Source organism: Primulina eburnea, chromosome 6 (assembly GCF_022965805.1).
Source record: "Primulina eburnea isolate SZY01 chromosome 6, ASM2296580v1, whole genome shotgun sequence".
Taxonomy (NCBI): Eukaryota; Viridiplantae; Streptophyta; class Magnoliopsida; order Lamiales; family Gesneriaceae; genus Primulina; species Primulina eburnea.
The window spans coordinates 4,604,897-4,629,642 of NC_133106.1; the positions used below are offsets into that span (position 1 = coordinate 4,604,897).

Here is a 24,746-nt window from a genome sequence, read left to right on the forward strand (position 1 = left end):
TCGATGATCTTCTTATACGCAAACAAGGGAGAAGAACTTTTGTGGTGATACACATGTTCATTTTCTCTCAGTTTTAGGTAGGTACTAGTGTACATGCTCAAAAGTTGGTAGTTGACGTAGGAGTTTAGAATTGATACGAATGGGGGCTTTTGTGTGCCTTGGCACACTCCATTCGATTTTCATTAAGCTCAAACATGGGACACTAGGATGTATATGATGTTATGGGTAGGCTTGAAAGGCTCAAACTTTCCAAAAATCGCCTAAATCATCCCTAAGTCACACGATACCCGTATCTCGCCTCGAAGAGTGCCAAGCCAAGTTCTAGACTACTTTCAATTTACCAATCAACAAACACAGACAGATCATGTTTTCGGGTAATCAAACAGAACAAATCACATCTCATTCTCATCTAGGCTCAAAGGGCTAACAATCGACAAATTATTCAAGGAAAAACAGGCCCAACATAAATCAAAGACTGCCTGAATCATTTTTGTGTTAGTGAACATGCAACTCAACAACAAGTAATCAACATGCAGGTTTTGGAGTCCATTCATTTATTTCAAATCACAACCACATGAACACTCTCTCGACATCGGGTGTATCAACAATCATAGCAATCGTGAGTCAATGTGTAAACAGTTAAGTAAAGATTGCATGCATTCGGATTCGTAATCAAGGAATAACATGAATTTCGGGTCAACTCTCATCATTGTTTGGTTATCACCTAAATTCCACAACTCTAAAAAAAACAATTCACGACTACGAAAATAAAAATAACGACTGAATTAAATTTTTTTTTTTCAAATTAAATAAACATAAAAAATAACAAAGCAAATAACATCAAAGCAACAAATCAACTCTCAACTCTCAGATCAAATAATCAAATCACCCCCCGAACTTAAAATATGCATTATCCTCAATGTATAAACAAGAAAGAAATGGGACATGCATACCTCACACGGCGAGCGTCAGTGCTCGCCGTCATCATCATCAACATCCTCATCCATGTGCTGGGGTGGGTACTGTGGAGGAGGTCCTGGATACTGTGGTGGTGGTGGATACTGTGGTGGCCAAGCAGATGGCTGGGGAAACATGGGATCATCTGGACCTAAAGGTGGGAATCGCTGAGCAAGAACGGACGTGAAGTCCATCATATACCCCATGGCATAGTCCGTGCGGTACTGAAGCGAATCCAGCACCTGGCGCTGCTCAACTAGTAATCTCCTCTGATCCTGCATCTCAATCTCGAGTCGCCTCAATCTGTCTCCCCTGCGCTCTCTGGCTGCTGGTGGTGGTGGTAGTGGTTGAAGCGGTGCCTGTGGCAGGTCCTCGTCATCTGAATCAACGGGAGGCATGTAGGGCGCAACGATGGGAGCCTTCGGCTTAAGTACTTGCTCATCAGGCGACCAAGAGACGCCGCTTGTCTGCAGAGTTCGGTAACAATGTGGGGGCATGGCAAGGCGACCGGGGTTAATCCAATGCCGGATCTCATGATCGAGCCATATATTAGTCTTCCCAAGTTAACAGATTTGCCCATCAAAATCGCAAAGACAAGCGCAACTTTGTCTTTGGTTACGTCGTGGTAATGTGAGGATGAGAGTACCCGAGCCAACACGAATGACGTCCACGCACTTGCATTGGGATTCATCTCGGATTTCTTCAGTGAGATTGGACCACTCGCGCTCATCTTCCATACGGCGCCTGCCTGACACACAGTCCGCATTACCTCTGAATAATCGACCCCATCGTCTAAGAATGCACTGTACTCGTCCTCTTCGAGGCTCGGCATCTGATATATCGTATTTATCGTCTGAGAATCAAACGATACCAATTTTCCTCGCACAAGTACCTTTGAGTCATCATGCCGTATCCGCAGATTGACATAGAACTCTCTGACGACAGAAATCACAGCATCAAAAGGGGGTTGAGCAAATTCAAGCCATTGCCTTCTTTCAAGTTCACGCTTAAGAAAACCACGCAATGTTGATAAATTAAATCCCCTCTCCGGGATGATCGACCGAGTCATTGAGTTCTCATACACCTGTTGGGCTTCTTCACTCCAAAACCTGTGAGAATCGAAGCTTGAAGAGGAAGAAGCACCCTTTTTCGACTTCCTTTTCGGTGCCATATCAATTCAATAATCCACAATCACAATCAACACCAACTAATGTCAACAATTGAAGCTCCACAATTCCGGTAATGACACCCCAATATACGTAGCAATTATAATTCACCAAACCAATTTATCCGGTTAGCACACAATAAACGCCCCAAGTACAAACTATTATAGAACAATTCGAAGTACCCACTTCACAATATCACAAATTTCCCATATCGATTTACACCAAGTTCAACTATTTTCGAGATTTAAATCAAAATTCTGAGTAAACCCTTGAGTTCACAAAAAAAATTACCAAAATTTGGAGTGTGGTTGAAGTCACGGCGGTAAGGTAAGGCGGCGATCGAATTTCTGATAGCAACGGTGGCGGTGCGGCGGTTTGAAGGTGGGCGGCGGCAGTGAGGTTTTTTTGAAAAGGGGGCTGTGTGTGTATATTCTGAAGATGCATTGCGACCCCCCCTTTTTTTTTCTTAAATTGAGTCACGCGCATATGCGCGCGTTGAATCGGCGCATATGCGCGCTTGCTTCTGAGCTGCATCGTGGACTGTGGCGCATATGCGCGCCCGGAGTGGCGCATATGCGCCGAAGCTACTGGAATTTTCGCGCATGTGCGCGCTCGGAATGGCGCATATGCGCTGAGCCCTCGGCCAATGTTGCGCATGTGCGTGGAAATTCGTTGCGCATGTGCGCGAGGCAAACTGTACTTCGTTTTTTTATAAATAAAATACCTGCAAAAGAATAACAAAATGAAAATTAATACTTGAATCGAGAAATTTAAAATTAATAGACTAAGGAATCGAAATAAAATAAAATAACTAAAATAAATGCAAAAATAAATAAATGTGGGTTGCCTCCCACATAGCGCTTGGTTTAACGTCATCAGCCCGACTGTCACCAATCCTGTTCATGGTGGGTCATATGATTTCTGGGATGCCCTTACTGCTACCATTTGACCTTCAACTTCCATGGTCATCTTTCCTCGTTTCACGTCGATGATGGCTCCAACAGCAGCCAATAAAGTTCGTCCTAGAATGACATGAACGTCCTGACTATTCTCCATATCGAGTACCAAGAATTCTGCTAGAACTTTCAATTTGTCAATCTTCAGTTCAACATCTTCCACAATACCGAATGGTACTTTCACCGATTTATCTGCCAGCTGCACGCTTAACTCGGTGGATCTCATCTTGCTCAATCCAAGTTTCTCATAGAGAGAACTTGGCATTATATTTATACTTGCTCCTGAGTCACAGATAGCTTTTTCTACTAAATGACCTCCTATTTCACATGGTACAATAAACTCACCGGGATCGAGCAACTTCTGAGGAAGATTTCTTCGTGTTCCTTCAGTAACTTCACCTTCCACCTGATCTACAAACTCATTATTAGTGTGTAGGTTCTTGAGATCTTCAAGACCTTTTTTCTTTCGAAATTCAGCTTGTAATTGTAAAAATCGCTGGGGGTAGGGAAGTAAAGAGATATCAATGCATTTATTTAAATCATACCTCTCAGATTTCTTACCTCGGGCTCCTTTGGTTGGACTTAGTTTTTCATCCTGAACAGGTGTGAGTTCAACCCTCTTCTCTTCTCTGCCTACCACGCAAGTCTCTCCATGATGTATAAAAATGGCATTCACCTCTCTCAGATTTGGGTCGGCAGTCTTTTGAATTGAGCCTGACGGTTGAGACGTGAGTTGCTTCGTTATCTGTCCCACTTGCGATTCAAGGATTTTCAAAGTAGCACCAATACTCGCCATATGTGTCTCAAGGTTGTCAAGTCTAGACTCAGTTCTAGACATCCTCTTACCAGATTCAACAACAAATGTCCCCACTAGATCCTCAAATGATGGCTTCCCTTCCCCATTTGATGTATTGAACCCCGGTGGAGGGTTCAACACATTCTTATTGTTTGCATAAGAAAAATTTTCATGGTTTCTCAACCCAGGATGATAAATATTAGGGGGAGGGTTACCTCGATATCTGCCAAAGCCTCCAAAGTTCTTGTTGTTGATGTATTGGACTTCTTCGGGAAAATGTGATTCTTCAACAACGACCGGTGGTCCCTCAGTGTTTGATGTACCCACTTTATTCATAGTCGCTATCTGTGTAGTCAATGCTGATACTTGTGCAGTGAGTGATGTGATAGGATCCACCGCATAAATTCCAGCAGTCCTCTGTACTCCTGACCTCTCAGATGGCCATTGGTAGCTGTTAATAGTCATTTGCTCAAGCAAGTCGTAGGCTTGAGCAGGTGACTTGGCAAAGATCGTGCCACCTGCCGCTGCATCCACTGTAGTCCGTGTCTGGCCATTCAACCCATTATAAAACAACTCAATCTGCACCCAGTCTTCAAAACCATGATTAGGGCACTTCCGCAACAACTCCTTGTACCTCTCCCATGCTTCATAAAGCTGCTCAAAGTTAGTTTGCCTGAAGGTACTGATCTCAATCTTCAATTGCGCAGATTTCGCTGGGGGAAAGTATTTAGAAAGAAATTTCGTCGCCAGCTCTTGCCACGTAGTGATACTCCCCAGCGGCAATGATTGGAGCCATCCTCTTGCTTGGTCCCTGAGAGAAAATGGAAACAAACGCAGTCTAATAATATCATCAGAAATATTATTAATTTTTATTGTGTCCGTGATCTCCAGGAAGGTCCTTAAATGAACGTGAGGATCAGCAGTGGCAGTTCCTGCAAATTGGTTCTGTTGAACCATATTTATCAGAGCAGGCTTCAACTCGAAATTGTTGGCGTTTATTGTCCCTCGAGCAATGCCAGAATAATGTGCGTTGATTACTGGTCTGAAGTGGTCTCTAATAGGTATGGCGTCTGGCGGGTTATATCTCGCATCCTCTCTGTTTTCAGCCATTGTTTGGATTTCTTATCTTCTCGCTTTCCTTAGTCTCCTCGCAGTTCTTTCGATCTCTGGATCAAAGATAAGCAAATCAAGGTTGTGCGATCTTAGCATGCACTGCAAAACAGCAAAGATTATAACGTAACAAAATAAATAAATAAAATAAAATTAAGTTTAAATTAAAGTAAAGACTACTTAGTAATGATATCAATATGCAATTAAAAAGTTTACTCCCCGGCAACGGTGCCAAAAACTTGTTGCGTGTTTTCACTACCGCAAGTATACAGTGTCAAGTTTTAGTACTGTATGAGTACAGATATCGATCCCACGAGGAGTAATTATTCAAAGTTGTATATTAATTACCATAATTGACATAGCTCAACTTTATTTAGACAAATCGAATAGTTGGTTTGTAATCAATTCAAATAAAATAACAAAAACACGTAATTCTGCCCGAAAAGGACTAACAATCTGTATGAAATATAAGAATAATTAAGTGCACAAAATCCACTTATCAGTCATCCAATTGCCCAAGGACAAAAGATTTTTCGTCAGTCCTTTCACATGCCGTACCTCCTGTATGGTGCGAATGGTGCCATCAAACATTTTAACTTTGACAGTACCGACCCCAGCGATTTCCAAGGCATGATCATTTCCCATGAATATGGATCCTCCTGATATTGGTTCATAATGATCAAACCATTCTCTCCGAGACGTCATGTGCCACGTCGCTCCTGAATCCATAATCCATGTATCACAAAATTTGTGCCTGCCTTCTGCAACAGTTGCTGCTTCGCTGAATAATATTTCACCACTGCCTGAAGTACTTGCCACATTTCCTTGAGAACTTTTATCGATACTCGTGCACTCTTTCTTGAAGTGCCCTTTACCGCTACATTTAAATAAGAAAATATTTTTCTTCTTACTTCTCGACTTTGATCTATCTCGCCTTTGGCTCCCACTGGAGTCACGGTCCATAAATCTTCCTCTTATCATCGGTAACGCCTCTGCCTGCTTCAAGGATACCAACCTATCTTCCTTATTCTTGTGCCGGCTTTCTTCTCCGAGAACCGCAGTTAAGACATCGTCGAATCTTATAAAGCCCATAAGAATATTGTTGGTTATGTTGATGATAAGTTGATCATATAAATCTCTTAGACTTTGAAGTAGAAGCTCCGCATGTTCATTTTCCCCTATTTTATGCCCCATGGAAGTGAGTTGAGCAAATAGAGTATTTAGTGTATTGATATGGTCGGTCATCGATGAGGATTCCGCCATCCGAGTATAAAGCCTTCTCTTTAGGAAAATCATATTGTGTAGGGACTTGACCCCGTACATCTTTGTCAGAGTATCCCAGATAACTTTTGATGTTTTTATCTCAGAGATACTTGACAAAATTTCGTTAGCTATAGCCAAGTGTAAATTGGCAACATCATTATCATTCATCTAGTTCCACTTTCCATCATCTGTAATCTCCACCGGTCTGTCTCCAATAGCTGCCAAGCAATTCTCCTTTCTTAAAATTGCTTGTATCTTTATTTTCCACAGCATAAAATTGCTTCCGTTGAATTTTGCTATCTCGTACGTTCCCGTCATTATGTCTACAACAATTTTATAGACTGGACAAAATAATCCCGCCTTAAATAAAAAATCTCGAAAAATCTTTTCTGATGTGGAATATCAGTCTAGGCTGCAACCACAGAGCATACTCAGGATTTTAAGAAATTTTAAAACAAGGCTCTGATACCACTTGTTGGTCCCACGTGCAGAATTTGAGATAATAAAAGCCGAAAATAAAGAATAAACTGGACACCGAGATTTACGTGGAAAACCCCTAAAAATTATTAGGGTAAAAATCATGGGCAAGATGAAAAGAATTCCACTATAATATTTTGTGGTGTACAACTCACTCACTGTGTTTCCAAAGAGAACACTACTCTCTTAATACAGGAGAACAAAACACCTTACAAATATTATAGAACTAAGCACTCAAATGCTTATAAGATGAGAGAAAACTCGAAGAAGGGATGATTTCCAAATGAAGGGAGGAGCTCTATTTATAGAGCCCCTTGACCGTGTGAAGACGCGTATAAAACGCGTCTTCCATCTTTCCACAAAACCTTTGAGTAGCCCACGTTTTTTTTTCTTTTGCTGCCACTTGTGCATTTAATGCACCTACCGACAGAGGGGACGTCGGTTCATGGATGGTACATTGGGTGTGGGAAGTGGCGTGAGTTTTGGAGAAAATGGTGCACGAGGGAATGAGTAAGTGGTAGGGACGAAAATTATGGCTTTGCTTGAAAATATCAGCAGAAGATTTTGGGGCTTTTATTATAGTATTAGGAGCCTTATAGTGTTTTTAAGGTGTGATGATAAGTTGAGAAAAATTTGATTAAGTTTTGAGTCGATTCGGATTAAAACCGGGACCCCGGTTCAAGTTTTAAAACAATTCGGTTAAGTTATGAATTGGGCTCGAGTTTACGTCTAGAAATGTTGTTAATAATGTTTTGGAATATTTTAAGGAGTTTGGTAAGCTTCGGGTAAATTTTAGAGATCCAGGGTCGAAACGATAATTTTTGGATTTCCAGGAGCAAAATGGTCATTTTGCACTCGGGGTGAGATTTTAGTCCTAGCAGCGCCCTCAGCACAAATCATGATATTTTTAAATGTTCATGCATCACGTTTACGATTTTTACGCAATTATAATAATTATAGTGCATGCTTGGTTTAAAGGAATTAAGAGAGAAAAAGTGAGAAAGTGAAGAGCACTCCGTCTCCGCCGTGCCGCGTCGTTATTTCGTTTGTTTTTTGTCAAAACAAAACAAGACATGTTTATATCTTCTTTCACTCTTCAATCAAGCCATATAGGTATTTTTAAATATCGCAAGTACATGATTTTAATGCAAGAAGATCGAAATTGTTCATATTTAATGATGTTATTTAATTATATCACTTGCAAAATATTCATTTGGAGATTTATGCGATATTGCTTGGGGTCACTTTACTATCCTGGGATTATTATTTCACCCGGTCGTCAGTTACCGGTCCGGTCGCCAGTTACCGGTCAGTTCAGTTCAGTTCCCGGTCGTCAGTTACCGGTCCGGTCGTCAGTTACCGGTCAGTTCCCGGTCGTCAGTAACGGTCCGGTCGCCAGTTACCGGTCAGTTCAGTTCAGAGACCACTTGCATAGACCATAATCTCACCAAGAAAATTATTACAAGTTATTTCATTACAGGGCTCCAAGGAGCAAATATTTTTACCATTATATTTTCAGTTCAGTTACGCACGTGTCATAATTACCATTGAAATGATATTTTACGTTACACCTCATTACAAGATATTTTCACTTGCATGCGACTTTATTATTTATTTACTTGTTATTCACGATATATGCATGCTGAGTCTTTAGACTCACTAGACTTGATTGTTGTAGGTATTGATGATGACGGGACCGAGGGCGAGGGACCAGTAAGCTAGCTTGGGTCGGCAGTAGTGGAACCCGATGACTTCATTTTCAGCACTTACGATTTTTATACTCAAACATTTTATCTCTTGTTGAATTATTTTAAATTGTTACTTTGCAAAACATTAAATTCTTTCGCTGCTATTTTAAACATTTAACTTTTTTTTTTGTCAGTTTATCTTTGAATGAGACTTTTAATTATTTAAAAGAAAATTTTTAATTTTTCGCAAATTTTCAAGCACAAATTTCGAGCCTTTACAGTTGGTATCAGAGCCTATGTTCTTGTAAAGGGTTGTACTACTACTGACCACGAGAAGCTCATGAAGTCACGTCTTCGGTCTGTAAGTTTTATATTTACGCATTTTATTCAAAGCATGAAATATTTTAATAGCAGGTTTTCATAAATCTTTTACGTTCAGATTTTAGTTATGCAGTCTTTATTTAAATTTAAAGAAATAATGTAATTATACATGTTGGTTACGTTTGGAATTGAAATGTCTAAGAATCCGAATATTGGGCTTTAGGAGAAGTTGAAATTGATTTGACTATATTAATTTTTGGTCAGTAGTACTAATGTCCTCCTTATGGGTCATAAGTTAATCTTGAAAAAATTATGAATGCTTTTGGGACTTGAAGAATTTCTAAGAAATTATTTATGGTTCGTGGTTGCAAGTCGAGTAAATTTTTGAGGATTTCATATAGGCAATAGCGATTTGAAGACTACGACAATCTTTAGGATTATAAATGTACAATTTGAGGATTTTAAGTATCTATGAAAATGTAAGATTAATTATGAGAATTTATTTAGGATGCATGCTCTACATAGTTGGATTTAAGGATTGAATTGCAGGAATTGAGAATTTTAAGGACCTAATTGGAATAACCAATAATTTGAGGACCTAAGTGCAAAAATTCTAAGAGACTATTTTTGAATTTACCAAATTTTGGATTGAATTCTGAGTTTCGAGAGTTTTAAGGTTTAATGATGCCAATTCGAAAATCTTATGGGGACAAAAATGCAATTTCGAAGAGTCGTAGGGCCAAAAATGTAATTTTGGAGAACTTTAATGGTCAAATTACAAATTCTGAAAATTTTGAGGATTAAATTAGAACTTTGAAGAACACTTGGGTTAAATCAATAGTTTTTCGAGGCTATGAGAATTGATTTTTGGGTTTATAAACTTAAGGCTATTGAACCTTATGATACGGGAAATGTATAAAATGAAATTGGGAATACTGAGGACTCATGGCTAATTGTGGAATTTTCGAGATTTAGAGAAAAATTGGATGATGTTCGAGGAAAGTAAGAATTGATTTTACAATTTTAAGAAATTTGAGAACTTATTTAATAGTAAGTGAGAATTGAACGGTTTAAATGATAAGGACTTTTCGGTTATTTAGGCTTGAAGGAAATATAGAATATTTAGATATTTGAGTTATAATGTTATAATGAATGGTAACCAAGGACATTGTAGGATGAATCAATCTTAGGAGTGGAAATTTAAGCGTTAGTGAAATAATGTTGTGGAAGATTAAGAAATTTAAAGTGATGATGATTTAAGGTAAATTTGATCGGTTAGTTAAGTTATAAGAATAAACATTGAGTTAATAAATTTTTGGGAACGTAAGTTTGATGTGTCACAAGTTTTAGTCATGATCTTAACAGTTAAGATTATACCTTGTGAGAATTTAAAATTTTTGAAAGTTGGGTACAATGAGGGATAGTTTAATTGACTAGACGCATGCAAGAGGTGAGGTCGACACCTTGTCTTGAGAAATGTTGAAAGTCATTAACAAACTGGGGACTAAACGAATATGTGTATTGGGATTATTTTATTCAAAGCTATTTGGATTAGATAAGTTTGAATGCCAAATTTATGAGATATTTGTTCATACGGAATTTTGGGTGAAGTAAAAATAAAAGGAAATTAGTTGTGTTCAACCTAAGTTATCAATTAATGAATATTCAGACTTTTATCGAGTAAGAAATCTAAAATCTTGATATGGAAATTCTAGAATTCTATGAGTTATAAGTAAAAATTGGTTTATTAGAGTTAGCCCAATTTTAACATGGGATAACATAGTAAGTTTTATACGCTAGACGGCTAGAGTTATGTAAGCATTGAGGATGCGTAAGGATGCGACATTCGTTTCAAGGAGGAAAGTCTAAGAGTCTTAGACCCCAACTATATTGTAATTGAGAAGAAAATAGTTTAAGAATGTAATTGATACTAGAATGGTTTTATTATTAAGGTAGAAGACCGATATTACCTATCTTCGGTTATATGGTTTAACGTTACTCGAATTTAAGATTTGCAACTATTTTATTTTTGAAATATACTTGTAAGTAGTTACGTTACGTAAGTTTGGTGTCGTAAGATAAAGACTCGATTCAAAGATCTTAGGCTAATTTTGTTATGGGGTTAAAATAATGTTTAACTTTTAAGTGTATCACCGAGGATAGCAGTTGGTCATTAAATTTTGGGGCTAAGGTTTCCTAAGTTGAACTGCCTAAATGCTAATGTAATATGACTCTGGACATTATGGGTATAATATAAGAAAAATAAAGTGCGATAAGTTTGGATATCAATTTCTAGCATGAGGAATCACGAGAAAGTCAGAAATTCAAGGGCATAGAAAAATAGAACTAAGTCATCATAAGTTGTTTTTAAGTTGCGATCCGCAAACGAGAATTTTGGTAGGCAAATTTAATTAGGATCGAGGAGACGTAAGGACAACTCGGCATTAATTTTATCAGAGTAGCGCAGCGGAAGCTTGGATTATTGGGAGGTTAGAATTAAGAGTTTAAACTTTTGTGTATCGAGGATAAGCGAATTTCGGGGACGAAATTTCTTTTAAAGGGGGAGGATTGTAGAACCCGTAAAATTGGACTGCGTATAAGCCATGCATAATTTCTAGTATTTAAATTAAAATGATTTTTATTGCATGAGTATTTAAATTCTTTTCTTTAAATTTATTTATTTTACGCAGTAGTTTAGTTGTTACCTTTTTCAATTAAATAAGTGAGGCCGGACTGGAGATGGAGTATTGAGATAAGTTAATAAAGACTTATTTAAGAAGTGGTAATTTAACATGTTAATTTCATTAATTTATGTTTAATTATTTTTATGTATTTTATGCATAATTCATGCATGGTAGAATTATTTCATACATTTTAAAAGTTCGTGCATTAAGATTTTTAAGTTGCATTTCACATTCGAACGAGGATCGTAGACGGGGGAATTTTCAGGAAAATTATTTTATTACACGATTTATTTTTTTAAAATTAAGTGGGAAGCATTTTTAGGGTATTTTTCAAAAATAGGAATTTTTGGGTATTTTTACCCGCAGAATCTTTAATTTTTACGGTACGTGAATTTTATCAAATCAGAGGACTTTTTGATAGTTCAGCTAATATTTTCAAAATCTTTCCAACACGAAATATTTTTCGGGAGTGCGTTTGGGCTTAATGGACCTACTTCTAAGCTCGTTGGGCTTGAAATCCTTTTAAACTTTAATTATCAAAATTAGGCCCACTAGTGGATTGTTAGCTATTTATATATTGACTAATTATCATCTTAACCTAAACCTAATGATTTCCCACAGCCGACACCCCCTCCAATCAGCAACCTTCACGTGAATTGCTGCAACAAAGCTTTCGGTGAACCATTTCTCCCTCAAGCAAGGAACACCTCCCTTCGGCCGTTGTCCCTCGATCGATTGTCCAAGATTTTTTTTTCATCAAGGCACGCTTTATTCCATTTTTTTTTCTGCATCACACACGTGTTATACACTGATGTTGGTATTCATGCATAAGAAGTTTCGATCTAAGCCATTACATGAAAGATCTTTTCGGTTTCATGAGGATCTCGGTCTCTATGAATGTCACTCACGTTTTTCTGTATATTGGTGCAAAGGGCTGCAGTTATTAAGTGTCTAGAGGCTACTGGTAAGGTCAAGTTGTTGTCATGAGGAGTAGAAAGGTTATTGGTTGCATACGTAGGGTCGTGAAGGGAATTCTTCTCGGGTGGTTAGATTTTGAGCGGTTCAGCGTGCAAGGTTTGACCAACACGGCAGGGACCTCGCTGAGGCTTAGACCAGACCCTAGCGGGTCTGAGACAAGGCTTGGAAGGGCTCGGCTGGAGTTGGACCCACCCTAGGCGATGTGGTTCGAAAGGGTAGAGGTTGGCTTCGTTTTGGACGCTTGGGGAAGAATAGCGAGTTGTAGGGGCCGTGGCTTGCATGGGGCTGAAGCCGTGGGTTTAGCGTGTCAATTAGAGTCCCAAGGTGGTCGAGGGGACGTCGGTTCATGGCTGGTACGTTGGGTGTGGGAAGTGGCGTGAGTTTTGGAGAAAATGGTGCACGAGGGAATGAGTAAGTGGTAGGGCCGAAATTATGTCTTTGTCTGAAAATATCAGCCGAAGATTTTGGGGCTTTTATTATAGTATTAGGATCCTTATAGTGTTTTTAAGGTGTGATGATAAGTTGGGAAAATTTTGATTAAGTTTTGAGTCGATTCGGGTTAAAACCGGGACCCCGGTTCAAGTTTTAAAACAATTCGGTTAAGTTATGAATTGGGCTCGAGTTTACGTCTAGAAATATTTTTAATAATGATATAGAATATTTTAAGGACTTTGGTAAGCTTCGGGTAAATTTTAGAGGTCCAGGGTTGAAACGATAATTTTTTGATTTCCAGGGGCAAAATGGTCATTTTGCACCTGGGGTGAGATTTTAGTCCTAGCAGCGCCCTGAGCACAAATCATGATATTTTTAAATGTTCATACATCACTTTTACGATTTTTACGCTATTATAATAATTATGGCACATGCTTGGTTTAAAGGAATTAAGAGAGAAAAAGTGAGAAAGTGAAGAGCACTCCGTCTCCGCCGCGCCGCGTCGTTATTTCGTTTGTTTTTTGTCAAAACAAACCATGACATGTTTATATATTCTTTCACTCTTCAATCAAGCCATATAGGTATTTTTAAATATCGCAAGTACATGATTTTAATGTAAGAAGATCGAAATTGTTCATATTTAATGATGTTATTTAATTATATCACGTGCAAAATATTCATTTTGAGATTTATGCGATATTGCTTGGGGTCACTTTACTATCCTGGGATTATTATTTCACCCGGTCGTCAGTTACCGGTCCGGTCGCCAGTTACCGGTCAGTTCAGTTCAGTTCTCGGTCGTCAGTTACCGGTCCGGTCGTCAGTTACCGGTTAGTTTCACCCGGTCGCCAGTTACCGGTCAGTTCCCGGTCGTCAGTTACCGGTCTGGCCGTCAGTTACCGGTCATTTCAATTCAGGGACCACTTGCGTAGACCCTAATCTCACCAAGAAAATTATTACAAGTTATTTCATTACAGGGCTCCAAGGAGCAAACATTTTTACCATGATATTTTCAGTTCAGTTACGCACGTGTCATAATTACCATTGAAATGATATTTTACGTTACACCTCATTACAAGATATTTTCACTCGCATGCGACTTTATTATTTATTTACTTGTTATTCACGATATATGCATGCTGAGTCTTTAGACTCACTAGACTTGATTGTTGTAGGTATTGATGATGGCGGGACCGAGGGCGGGGACCAGTGAGCTAGCTTGGGTCGGCAGTAGTGGAACCCGATGACCTCATTTTCAGCACTTACGATTTTTATGCTCAAACATTTTATCTCTTGTTGAATTATTTTAAATTGTTACTTTGCAAAACATTAAATTCTTCCGCTGCTATTTTAAACATTTAACATTTTTTTTGTCAGTTTATCTATGAATGAGACTTTTTAATTATTTAAAAGAAAATTTTTAATTTTCCGCAAATTTTCAAGCACAAATTTCGGGCCTTTACAGAATATTTATTTAATTCGGTTCCAGTGTCTTTTTGTTGGATATGAGCTAAATCTTGCCAATAAATTTACAGCAAAAAATATATCAGGTCTTGTGCAATTTGCAAGATACATAAAGACATCAATAACACTTAGATATGATACTTCTAGACCAAGAATAACTTCATCATTTTCACATAGGACGGAATGAATCTTTTTTATGTTTAATGATCTAACAACCATTGGAGTACTTAAAAGATTTGATTTATCCATACTAAAATATTTAAAGATTTGTTCTGTATAATTCGACTGTGAACAAATATTCAACATTCTTTTTGTTCAATTTGCAAACACAAACAATACTTTTTTTTCCAATGTCCTTCATTTCAAATTTTTCCTTCAAGTATGACACAACTTCTTAAATTTCCTTATTCGTTCCAATGATGTTTAAATCATCAACATATACAAAAATAATTACACATCTAGATGTTGTCTTAATAAAAAACACAATGGCATACTGAATTGTTTACGTATCCCTTTTTCATTAAGTGTTCACTTAGTCGATTTTATCACATTCGGACGAATTACTTTAACCCATATAATGATCTTTGCAATTCACATAATAACATTCTCTGAATTTTTAACTTTATGCTTTAGTCATCTTAAATCCTTCAGGGATTTTTATACATATATATTACTATTGAGTGATCCATATAAGTAAGCTGTGACAACATCCATAAGACGCATTTCTAAATTTTCAGATACCGCCGAACTAATCAAATACCGAAACGTAATTGCATCCATAACAGGAGAATATGTTTCTTCATAATCAATTTCATGCCTTTGAGAAAAATCTTGTGCAACAAGTCGAGTTTTACTATTTCATTTATCTCATTTCGCTTTCGAATAAAAACTCATTTATACCCAACAAGTTTTACACATTCGAGTGTAAGGACTATAGGCCCAAAAACGTTACGTTTATTTAGCGAATCCAATTCAACCTAGATGACATCTTTCATTTTATCCAATCCTATCGATTTTTACATTAATCAAAAGATTTTGGTTCATGATATTCATTGTCATTTATGATGTCAAATGCCACATTGTAAGAAAATATCTCATCAATTTCTTTTATATCTTTTCATTTCCATATTTTTCAGTATTAATATAATTGATAGAGATTTCACGATTCTCATCAGTTGTTGGTTCTGATGGAACATTTTCATCATCGTATATTTCTGTCGGGATATCATTCTCTAATTTGTGATCATCATGTTTCTCTATGATTTTTCTTTTTCGATGATCTTTTTCCTTGAAAATGATTGACCTTCCACGCTTCAATCGTTTAATGACATCATGAGTTTCTTCAATTTGTTTCTTTAGAATTTCAATTCGATCTGGGGCATTTACAGCATGTATATATGATTTAGTTACCCCTTTTGTGTCTGCAAATGCATCTGGTATTTGATTTATTATTCTTTGCAAGTGTACAACTTGTTGTACATCTTTTTCACATTGTTTAGTTCTTGGATCCAGATGTATACCATGTAATTTTCTTTTTGATGTGTTTCTTTTCTCCTTCTAACATTAGGAAGATTTCCTCACAAAAATGACAATCAGCAAAATGTGTTGTAAACACGTCGTCTGTCTGAGGTTCAAGATATCGAATGATTGATGGGCTATCATAACCGATACAAATTTTGATCTTTCTTTGAAGTCCCATTTTTGTTCATTGAGGCGGTGCAATAGGCACATATACGATACATCCAAAAATTCTCAGATGATAAATGTCTAGTTATTTACCAAAAGCAAGCTGCAATGGAGAGTATCTATGATATGCACTTGGTCTGATGCGAATTAATTCAGCAGCATGTAAATTTGCATGTCCTCATATAGAAATAGAGAGTTTTGTTTTCATAATCATTGGTCTAGTAATCAGTAGTAGACGTTTAATCAATTATTCAGCTAATCCATTTTGCGTATGTACATGAGAAACATGATGCTCAACCGTGATTTACATTAACATACAATAATCATGGCAAGTCTGGGAAGTAAATTCACCAACATTATCAAGTCTAATTTTCTTGATTGTATGATCGGTAAATTGATTCCGCAATTCCATTATTTGACCAGGTAATCTTGTAAATGTCACATTCTGAGTTGATAATAAACATACATATGACCTTCTGCTGGAGGCATCGATCAATACTATAAAATATCTAAATGATCCACATGGTAGATGAATTGGCCCACAAATATCACCCTGAATACGTTTAAGAAACATAGGTGATTCAGTTTGGATTTTAGCTAGTGATGGTCTTATAATAAGTTTTCTAAGAGAACATGCTTTGAATTGAAACTTATTATTTTGAAAGATCTTCTGGTCTTTCAGCGGATGACCATGTGTATTTTCTATAATTCTTCACATTATTGTTGAACCAGGATGTCCTAATAGATCGTGCCAATTAATCAGTACTGGAGAATTATCAACTACCATGTTTGATTCAATTGAACTTATATGTATATAATACAATCCAGTAGAGAGCATTGATAGTTTTTAACTACATATTTCTTTCTTAATTTATATGTGGTAAGACATATATTTCTCACTACCTTCATTTATTATCTAAGTATCATACCCATGAGAATATATGTCATTAAAACTCAACAAATTTATTTTCGATTGTGGTGAATACAAAACATCGTTTATCAGAAATTTTGTATCATTAGGTAACAAAAAATGTGATTTACCACAACCTTTTATCAAGTCTACATGACCTGATATTGTATTCACCATTGTTTTTGTTGGTTTTAGTGCCAAGAAATATCTTTTATCTCGGAGAATAGTGTGAGTTGTATCACTATCATGTATGGAAACTTTCATGGGATTAATTCTTTGTTTAGCTTTGTTCATAGCATTTTCCGTATTTGAATTAAAAAAAATATGCAATGAAAAAATTTACTGACAATATATATGTAATAAAACACATATCATAATTATACAATAAAATATTAGCATATGAGCATATGAAATATAAAATATTTTATATTTTTATTTCACCAATATATTGATCATTTTCAAAGAAATCATTCAGAAATCTGCAGCACCAAAATGAGTGGAATCACTCAAACAGTCACTGTGTTCAATGAAGTTGGTCTCTTTTTCTTTCCCCTTTATCAATTCTTTATAGAGATTACAAAGGTGCTCGGGGGCTCGATAAATACGAGACCAATGTCCTGGAGTGTCGCATCTAAAACAAGAACTTTCAAATCGTTTTGAGTGATTTTCATTAATATTCATGTTTTCATGATGTCTTTTTAGTGAGTGGTTCGTGACACCCTTTTAAGATGAGTAATAGAAGTAACTATCTCGATTGTTTTCAAAACCACAGCCGCGACCACGACCACGTCCACGACCACGACCACGACCTCGACCTCGACCAAAACCTTGTCTCTGAATTTGATTTTGGTTTTCATGTTTAAATTCATTTTTATTTACAACATTTACTTCTATAATGATGTTGATCCAGTGAGTTGGGACTGATGATTTCTCATTAGCAGCTCGTTGTTCTTTTCCACCACAAGAAGACATGAGATAAGTTCAGAATATCTCGCAAATTCACGCATTCTATATTGTTGTTGTAGAGTTATATTTGATGCGTGAAAAGTGGAAAATTTCTTCAAGCATTTCTGATTATGTAATCTCACGTCCACAAAATTTTAATTGCGAGATTATTCGATACATCGCCGAACTGTAATCAATGACTTTCTTGAAATCTTAGAATCTTAACGTATTCCATTCATCACGGACGGTCAGAAGTATAACTTCTCTTATATGTTCAAATCTTTCTTTTAATTCTTTTTGTAAAGTCATGTGGTCTTTTTCAATGAGATATTCACATTTTAATCCTTCATCAAGATGTCAACGCAAAAATATTATAGCTTTTGTTTTTTCTTGTGATGATGAGATATCATTTTTCTTTAATGATCTCACTTAGACCAAATGACTCGAGATGCATTTCTAAATCGAGAGTCCATGACATATAATTTTTTCCCATAATGTCGAGCACAACATATTCGAGCTTTCTCAATGTTAGACATGAATTTTGTTGTGGCGATGTTAACTAAAACCAGCAGACCAGAACAGTAGACTAACTTATCAGAAGCTACTGGTCTAAGTAAAACTAAAGCAGTAGAAAGGATAGAAATACAGAACTAGTATAAGACGTTGCCTAACGTTACTACTTTAATTGTTACCGTTAAAGGTTCCTAGTACTAGTATTAATTACAGCATTAAATACTATACGGAGTCATTTAATGCACTTTCCCCAATTAAGTATAAAACAAGACTGATTGTTTTATAGCTTTTCTGCAGGAACTTCTTTTGGTAATAAAGCTGATTGTATCAGTTATCTGAAGACATCCTCTGATTATGAACGTTGAACTCAGTCACTTATATATACATGGAACAAATCCTTATACGACAACACTCACTTTCGCATAACATCAAGGATCAAAGCTATTTTCACTTATCAGACAAATCTCGAAATTCCTTGAGTACTTAAGAGTTCAACACAAAGAAAAGTAGCACACGCTGCATAGCTAATATCTGATCTTTTGAAGATCATCTTGTGTTACTGATTCTTACACTCTTCACAATCTTTACATCACTTATACTTTATCAGGAAGAGTTTGTAATCTGAAAAGAGTCTTTTCAGAACTTTGTGTACCACATTATTTGTGAGTTGAGTAACTAAGAGTTTCAGTAGGCTGTGGTGTAAGTCCTTCTGAAGTGGGTGTGTACAAGAGTTGTACTGTAATTTCCAAAGTCTTTTAGTTATACCTTCTGGAAACATAAGAAGGGGAGACGTAGAAGATTTTATCTTCGAACTTCCATAAACAACTGCTGCCTACTGTTTTTATTGCCTTTCAATTACTTCATCAGATTGTTTCTGCAGGTTTATTGTAATCTAGGTGAAGGTATATGCACAAGATAAAGAGAAAGAAAAACGAGTAGAGTTTATTCACCCCCCCTCTAAACTCAACTTCGATCCTCAACAATTGGTATCAGAGCGGGTCATTCTTGTTCTTGAATAACTACAACAGATGGCACACTTCAGCAAGATCCCTATGTTCTCTAAGGAAGACTTCGATGATTGGAAGATCAGAATTCAAGCTCATCTTGCAGCACAAGATGATGACATGTGTTATGTCATCACAGATGGTCCATTGAAAATATTAAAGCCTAACACAGCTGTTGCTGTTACTGAGGGTGCACCGCAGATGGTTGAAAAATCAAGAAGTGAATGGACCAGTGAAGATAAGAAGAAGGCCAACCTTGATAATGTGGCAAAGGATATATTGTATAAAACTCTCGACAAGAACACTTTTAGCAAGATCAAAATGTGTTCTACTGCAAAAGATATTTGGGAAAAGCTCATTCAGATATGTGAAGGAAATGAGCAGACTGTTGGGTGCAATAATTGTCCCTGCTTGGTAGAGCGATCGAACCGTGGTGCTTGAGCTGCTGTGCGGTTAAAAGATTTGAGTTGCACCATTACTACTAGCTATAGCTTTTGGTAAAGCGGCAAGCGCTCAGTCCTACACAGACGAAAGAAAACAAACTGTCTGTAGCAATGCAGAAGTTCGAAAATCTAAAAATGAGAGCTAGTGAAACTCTAAACGAGTTCGATGAAAGATTCAGTAGCCTGGTAAATGAGCTAACAGCTCTGGGTAAAGAGCATAGCAACAGAGAATTAGCCCTCAAAGTGATGAGAGCATTACCCAGAGAATATGATGTTAAAACAATGGCTATGAGAGTGTCCAAAGACTTAAACAAGTTGGAACTACACGACTTATTTGCAGATCTGAAAGCCTACGAGTTCGAATTGGAAGTAAGAAGTGGAGAAGAGCCTTCAAGCCTACCTACCAAGGCTCTTGCTGCTACTGCTACTGCTTTTACTGCTACTGCCACTACTTCTTCTACTGCTGCTACAGTTGTACCTCAAGCACTACCTACTGTGATCATTGACAGTACATTGGAGAAGACTGCTGAACAAATCAGTAGTGATGCTATGTCCTTATTTGTAAAGAAATTCTTCAGGTTCATGAAGAAGAATCATCAAATTATCAGGGTCCCAATCGCAACTTCAAGAAAGATTCACCATCTGGTGATATGGGATGCTTTAACTGTGGAAAGATAGGTCACTTCATTGCTGATTGTCCTAAACCAAAGAAGGATGACCAGAAGAGAAATGATCACAAGAGGAATGACAAAAAGTCCAGAAGAGATCGAAAAGCAATGATTGCTGAAGAAAGCAAATCCAAATGGGCGGACTCAAGTTCTGAGTCATCTGATTCAGAAAGTCATTCTAGTGACAGTGATGCAGAAGAAGTCAAATGTCTCATGGCAGACAATGATTCAACCTCGACATTTGGAGAGGTATTTGATTTTAACTCTAACGAATTTACACGAACTGATTTGATTGATGCACTACATGACATGGTAGAAGAGTATTCTAGACTTTCTCAATCATTTGAAGAATTTAAGATCGAAAATCAGAACTTAAAGAATCAGAACAGTAAGTTAACTTGCTTGAAAGTAGACAGCTGTAATGATTTACAAGTTAATATGAGTAAATTAATAACTGAGAATGAAAGAGCCAAAGCAGATTACCAGAAGGTGCTTTCTGAAAACCAGAAGTTGTCGCTACTGGTAAATGCTTGGAACAAGTCTTCTGTTTGACCGGAAAAGATGCAAGAATTACAAAAACAGTCAGGAGATAGGAGTGGTCTCGGTTTTTGCAATAATGAAGGCACTTCTGAAACGAATACTAAGCCAACACTGGATATGTGCAAAGGGAAATATATTCACTTTGTGAAATCCAGCGTGGTACAGAAACCAGAAGTACCTACTGCTTCAGTTGAAAGGAATGTAAATCAGATGAACAAAAGAATGCACTATGGTCTGGGTTACGTTAAACCTAAGGAAAAAGTTGACCAGAGTTCTAGATTCAGAAAAGAATTCAACTCTGGAAGACAACATCCTATGAAGGTTAAAAATTACCAGTACTACAACTCTAAACCTGTTCAGAAGAGATACAGACTGGAAAACAGAAACAGAAAGGAGGAACAACACTTTAATATGCATACTGTTAGAAATAACAGACCTTCTGTTGCACACACATCTTTGGATACCCGAAATACAAGGTCACCAAAAATTGTACAAATGTGGGTCCCCAAAGGACTGATAAGGCTTGGACCCAAATAGATTTGGGTACCAGATACTAAAATTTGTGTTTGCAGGAACAGCAGAAGAAAGCAGAAGTCAGTAGCTCTACATGGTATCTGGACAGTGGATGTTCCAGAAACGTGACTGGACAGAAAAACCTACTTTCCGAGATAGTGAGTTGCACTGGACCAAAGATAACTTTTGGAGACAACTCAAAAGGTAAAACCATGGGTAAAGGTAAGATTATCCATGGTAACATAACTATTAATGATGTGTTATTAGTTGACAATCTTTGTTACAATCTTATCAACATCAGTCAACTATGTGATAATGGTTATTCTGTAGCTTTTCAGAAGCATTCATGTATAATTAGAGATTCTGCTGAAACTACTGTGTTAACTGGAAAAAGAGAAGGCAACACTTACATAGTCTCTTGGAACTCAAATCATGTCAATACTCCTACATGCTTAGTTGCCTCTCTTAGCAATAAACACTGGCTATGGCACAAGAAATTGAATCATCTGAATTTCAAGTCAATCAATTATCTCAAGAAGCAGAATATAGTTGATGGATTACCTGATATTAATTTTGTTAAAAATCATGTTTGTTCTGCTTGTCAGCTTGGGAAACAGATAAGATCCAGTTTCAAGAACAAAGATAGCAAATCAACTTCAAGATGTCTAGAACTACTGCATATGGATCTATTTGGTCCAATCCCTATAATGAGCTTAGGGGGAATGAAATATACTCTTGTTGTTATTGATGATTTTTCTCGATTCACTTGGGTAATATTTCTCGCAGGAAAAGATCAAACCAGTAGCCTCCTGATCAAGCTTCTGAAAAGGATTCAAAATGAAAAATCTACTTCCATCATTAAAATCGGAAGTGATCGGGGTACTGACTTCACTAACAAGTATCTTGAGTTATATTTGAATGAACAGGGGATTCATCATGAATATTCACCTGCCAGAACACCTCAACAAAACGGAGTAGCTGAGAGGAGAAATAGAACTCTAAAAGAAGCAGCTAGAACAATGCTAGCAGATGCAGACATCTCTCAGCGCTTCTGGGCTGAAGCTATCAATACTGCTTGTTACACGCAAAACAGATCTATGGTCAACAAAAGGCACAATCAGACCCCTTATGAAATATGGAAAGGGAAGAAGCCTAAAGTATCTTATTTTCATGTGTTTGGTTGCAAATGTTTTGTACTAAATAATGGCAAAAATCATTTAACTGCATTTGACTCAAATCAGATGCTGGACTATTTCTTGGTTACTCTACTGTAAGCAAAGCCTTTAGAATTTTCAACAATAGAACTCTTAATGTTGAAGAATCGATTCATGTTGTCTTCGATGAAGACAGCAGTGCTCCTGAAATATCTAACATATCTGATTTAAGTAACAGGTTAGACATGATTCACTTGGAACTTGACAGTGAAGATGATGTAGAAGCAAACATCAAGGATCTTCAAAATCCAGAACCAGACATTCCGATAGTGGAACCAGATGTACAGACATTGGATATACCAATACCAGCAGAAGACACTCAAGAACCTACTACTGGTTCAGCCGAGAACAATCTCAACATATCTAATCAGGAAGATATCCTTTTAAATCCTTTTATCTGGAGAAAATCTCATCCTCCATCATTGGTTTTTGGTAATCCAGCAGCGCCTTTGAGAACCAGAAGGCAAATGCTTAATGAATACATACATGCTGCTTTTATCTCAGGATGAACCAAAGAAAATTGAAGAAGCTCTTCTGGATCCTAGTTGGATTGAAGCCATGCAAGAAGAGCTGAATCAATTTAAACGAAATGAAGTTTGGTTTCTAGTGCCTAGACCATCTCACCAAGTTGTCATTAGAACTCGGTGGGTATTTAGAAACAAACTCAAGGAAGAAGGCACAGTGGTGAGAAATAAAGCAAGATTGGTAGCTCAAGGTTTCAGACAAGAAGAAGGAATAGACTTTCATGAGACCTACGCACCAGTAGCAAGGCTCGAAGCAATCAGAATATTTTTGGCCTTTGCTGCTTTCAAGAATTTCAAAGTATATCAAATGGATGTGAAAAGTGATTTTCTGAATGGTCTTTTACAAGAAGAAGTCTACGTCGAACAACCTCCAGATTAAGCAACTGGAGACTGGAATTTTTATAAATCAAGCCAAGTACACCAAGGAACTTCTGAAAAACTTCGGAATGGAAGCATGCTCTGCTGCTTCTACTCCAATGAGCTCATCTATTAAACTTGATAAAGATGTAAGTGGAATTCCAGTAGAGGTAACTCAGTATCGCGGTCTCATTGGTTCATTATTATATCTGACTGCCAGTAGACCAGATATCATGTTTGTTGTTTGTATTTGTGTTAGATTTCAATCTAACCCCAAACAATCTCATTATATTGCTGCTAAACGTATTTTGAAGTACTTAAAAGGAACTCAAAATGTCGGCTTATGGTATCCCAATGACTCATCGTTAAATCTTATTGGATATTCAGATGCTGATTATGCAGGTTGCAAACTAGACTGAAAAAGCACGAGTGGTTTTTGTCAATTTCTTGGTGATAGGCTGATATCCTGGTTTAGCAAGAAGCAGACTTCCATAGCCACATCTACTGCAGAAGCAGAATATCTGGCTGCTGGAAGCTGCTGCTCTCAGATATTGTGGATTCAGCAACAGTTAAGAGACTATGGGATTCAAGCCTCCGAATCACCTATATTCTGTGACAATACCAGTGCAATTGCAATCACACAAAATCCAGTACTTCATTCCAGAACAAAGCACATAGATATCAGACATCGTTTCATCAGAGATCATGTGAAAAAGAAGAACATTCGTCTGGAATACGTTTCTACTGATCAACAAACAGCAGATATCTTAACAAAACCTTTACCAGAAAATAAGTTTTCTTACTTTCGTAACTCTCTTGGTTTGATAGATTTAACTTGATTATTATCAGTTATCTTGGTTTAGCTTTTATGATTGCTCGGTTATTTATCGTATTTAACTAACAGTAAGTCATTTGCAGAAAAGCAGAAGGGAAGGTAAAGTACGTAAAACTGAAACTTTATTAGAAACCATTTCAGTACATTACACGATGCAGAATTAAAAGCAGTAGATCTACAAATGCTTCCTTAACCAGAAGCTTTACATTTAACTTTTTGCATTTAGTAATATCGGCAGATCGCAGTATCTTCAGCAGGAATAGGTTGATCTTCGTCAAAAGAGATTCCAGCAAGCTTAAGGC

The 24,746-nt window shown here is 37.1% G+C and overlaps 1 protein-coding gene across 1 annotated transcript; it reads right to left on the reverse strand.

Moving 5' to 3' along the window:
- Positions 1 to 3,023: 3,023 nt before the first annotated feature.
- Positions 3,024 to 4,985, reverse strand: LOC140835279 (uncharacterized). The gene is made up of 3 exons (XM_073200767.1): positions 4,785 to 4,985; positions 4,091 to 4,568; positions 3,024 to 3,712 (listed from the first exon to the last, which is right to left on the reverse strand). Exons 1-3 carry the CDS (start codon positions 4,983 to 4,985, stop codon positions 3,024 to 3,026), a joined length of 1,368 nt encoding a protein of 455 aa, XP_073056868.1.
- Positions 4,986 to 24,746: the final 19,761 nt, after the last annotated feature.

Bases quoted from the DNA above. Each gene is read 5' to 3' on its own strand.
- LOC140835279 (XM_073200767.1), bottom strand. From the start codon at position 4,985: ATGGCTGAAAACAGAGAGGATGCGAGATATAACCCGCCAGACGCCATA. The intron at 4,569-4,784 runs GTTCATTTAAGG...GCGCAATTGAAG, and splicing joins CTGCCACTGCTGATCCTCAC to ATTGAGATCAGTACCTTCAG. The intron at 3,713-4,090 runs GTAACCCTCCCC...CTTGCGTGGTAG, and splicing joins AGGCTTTGGCAGATATCGAG to GCAGAGAAGAGAAGAGGGTT.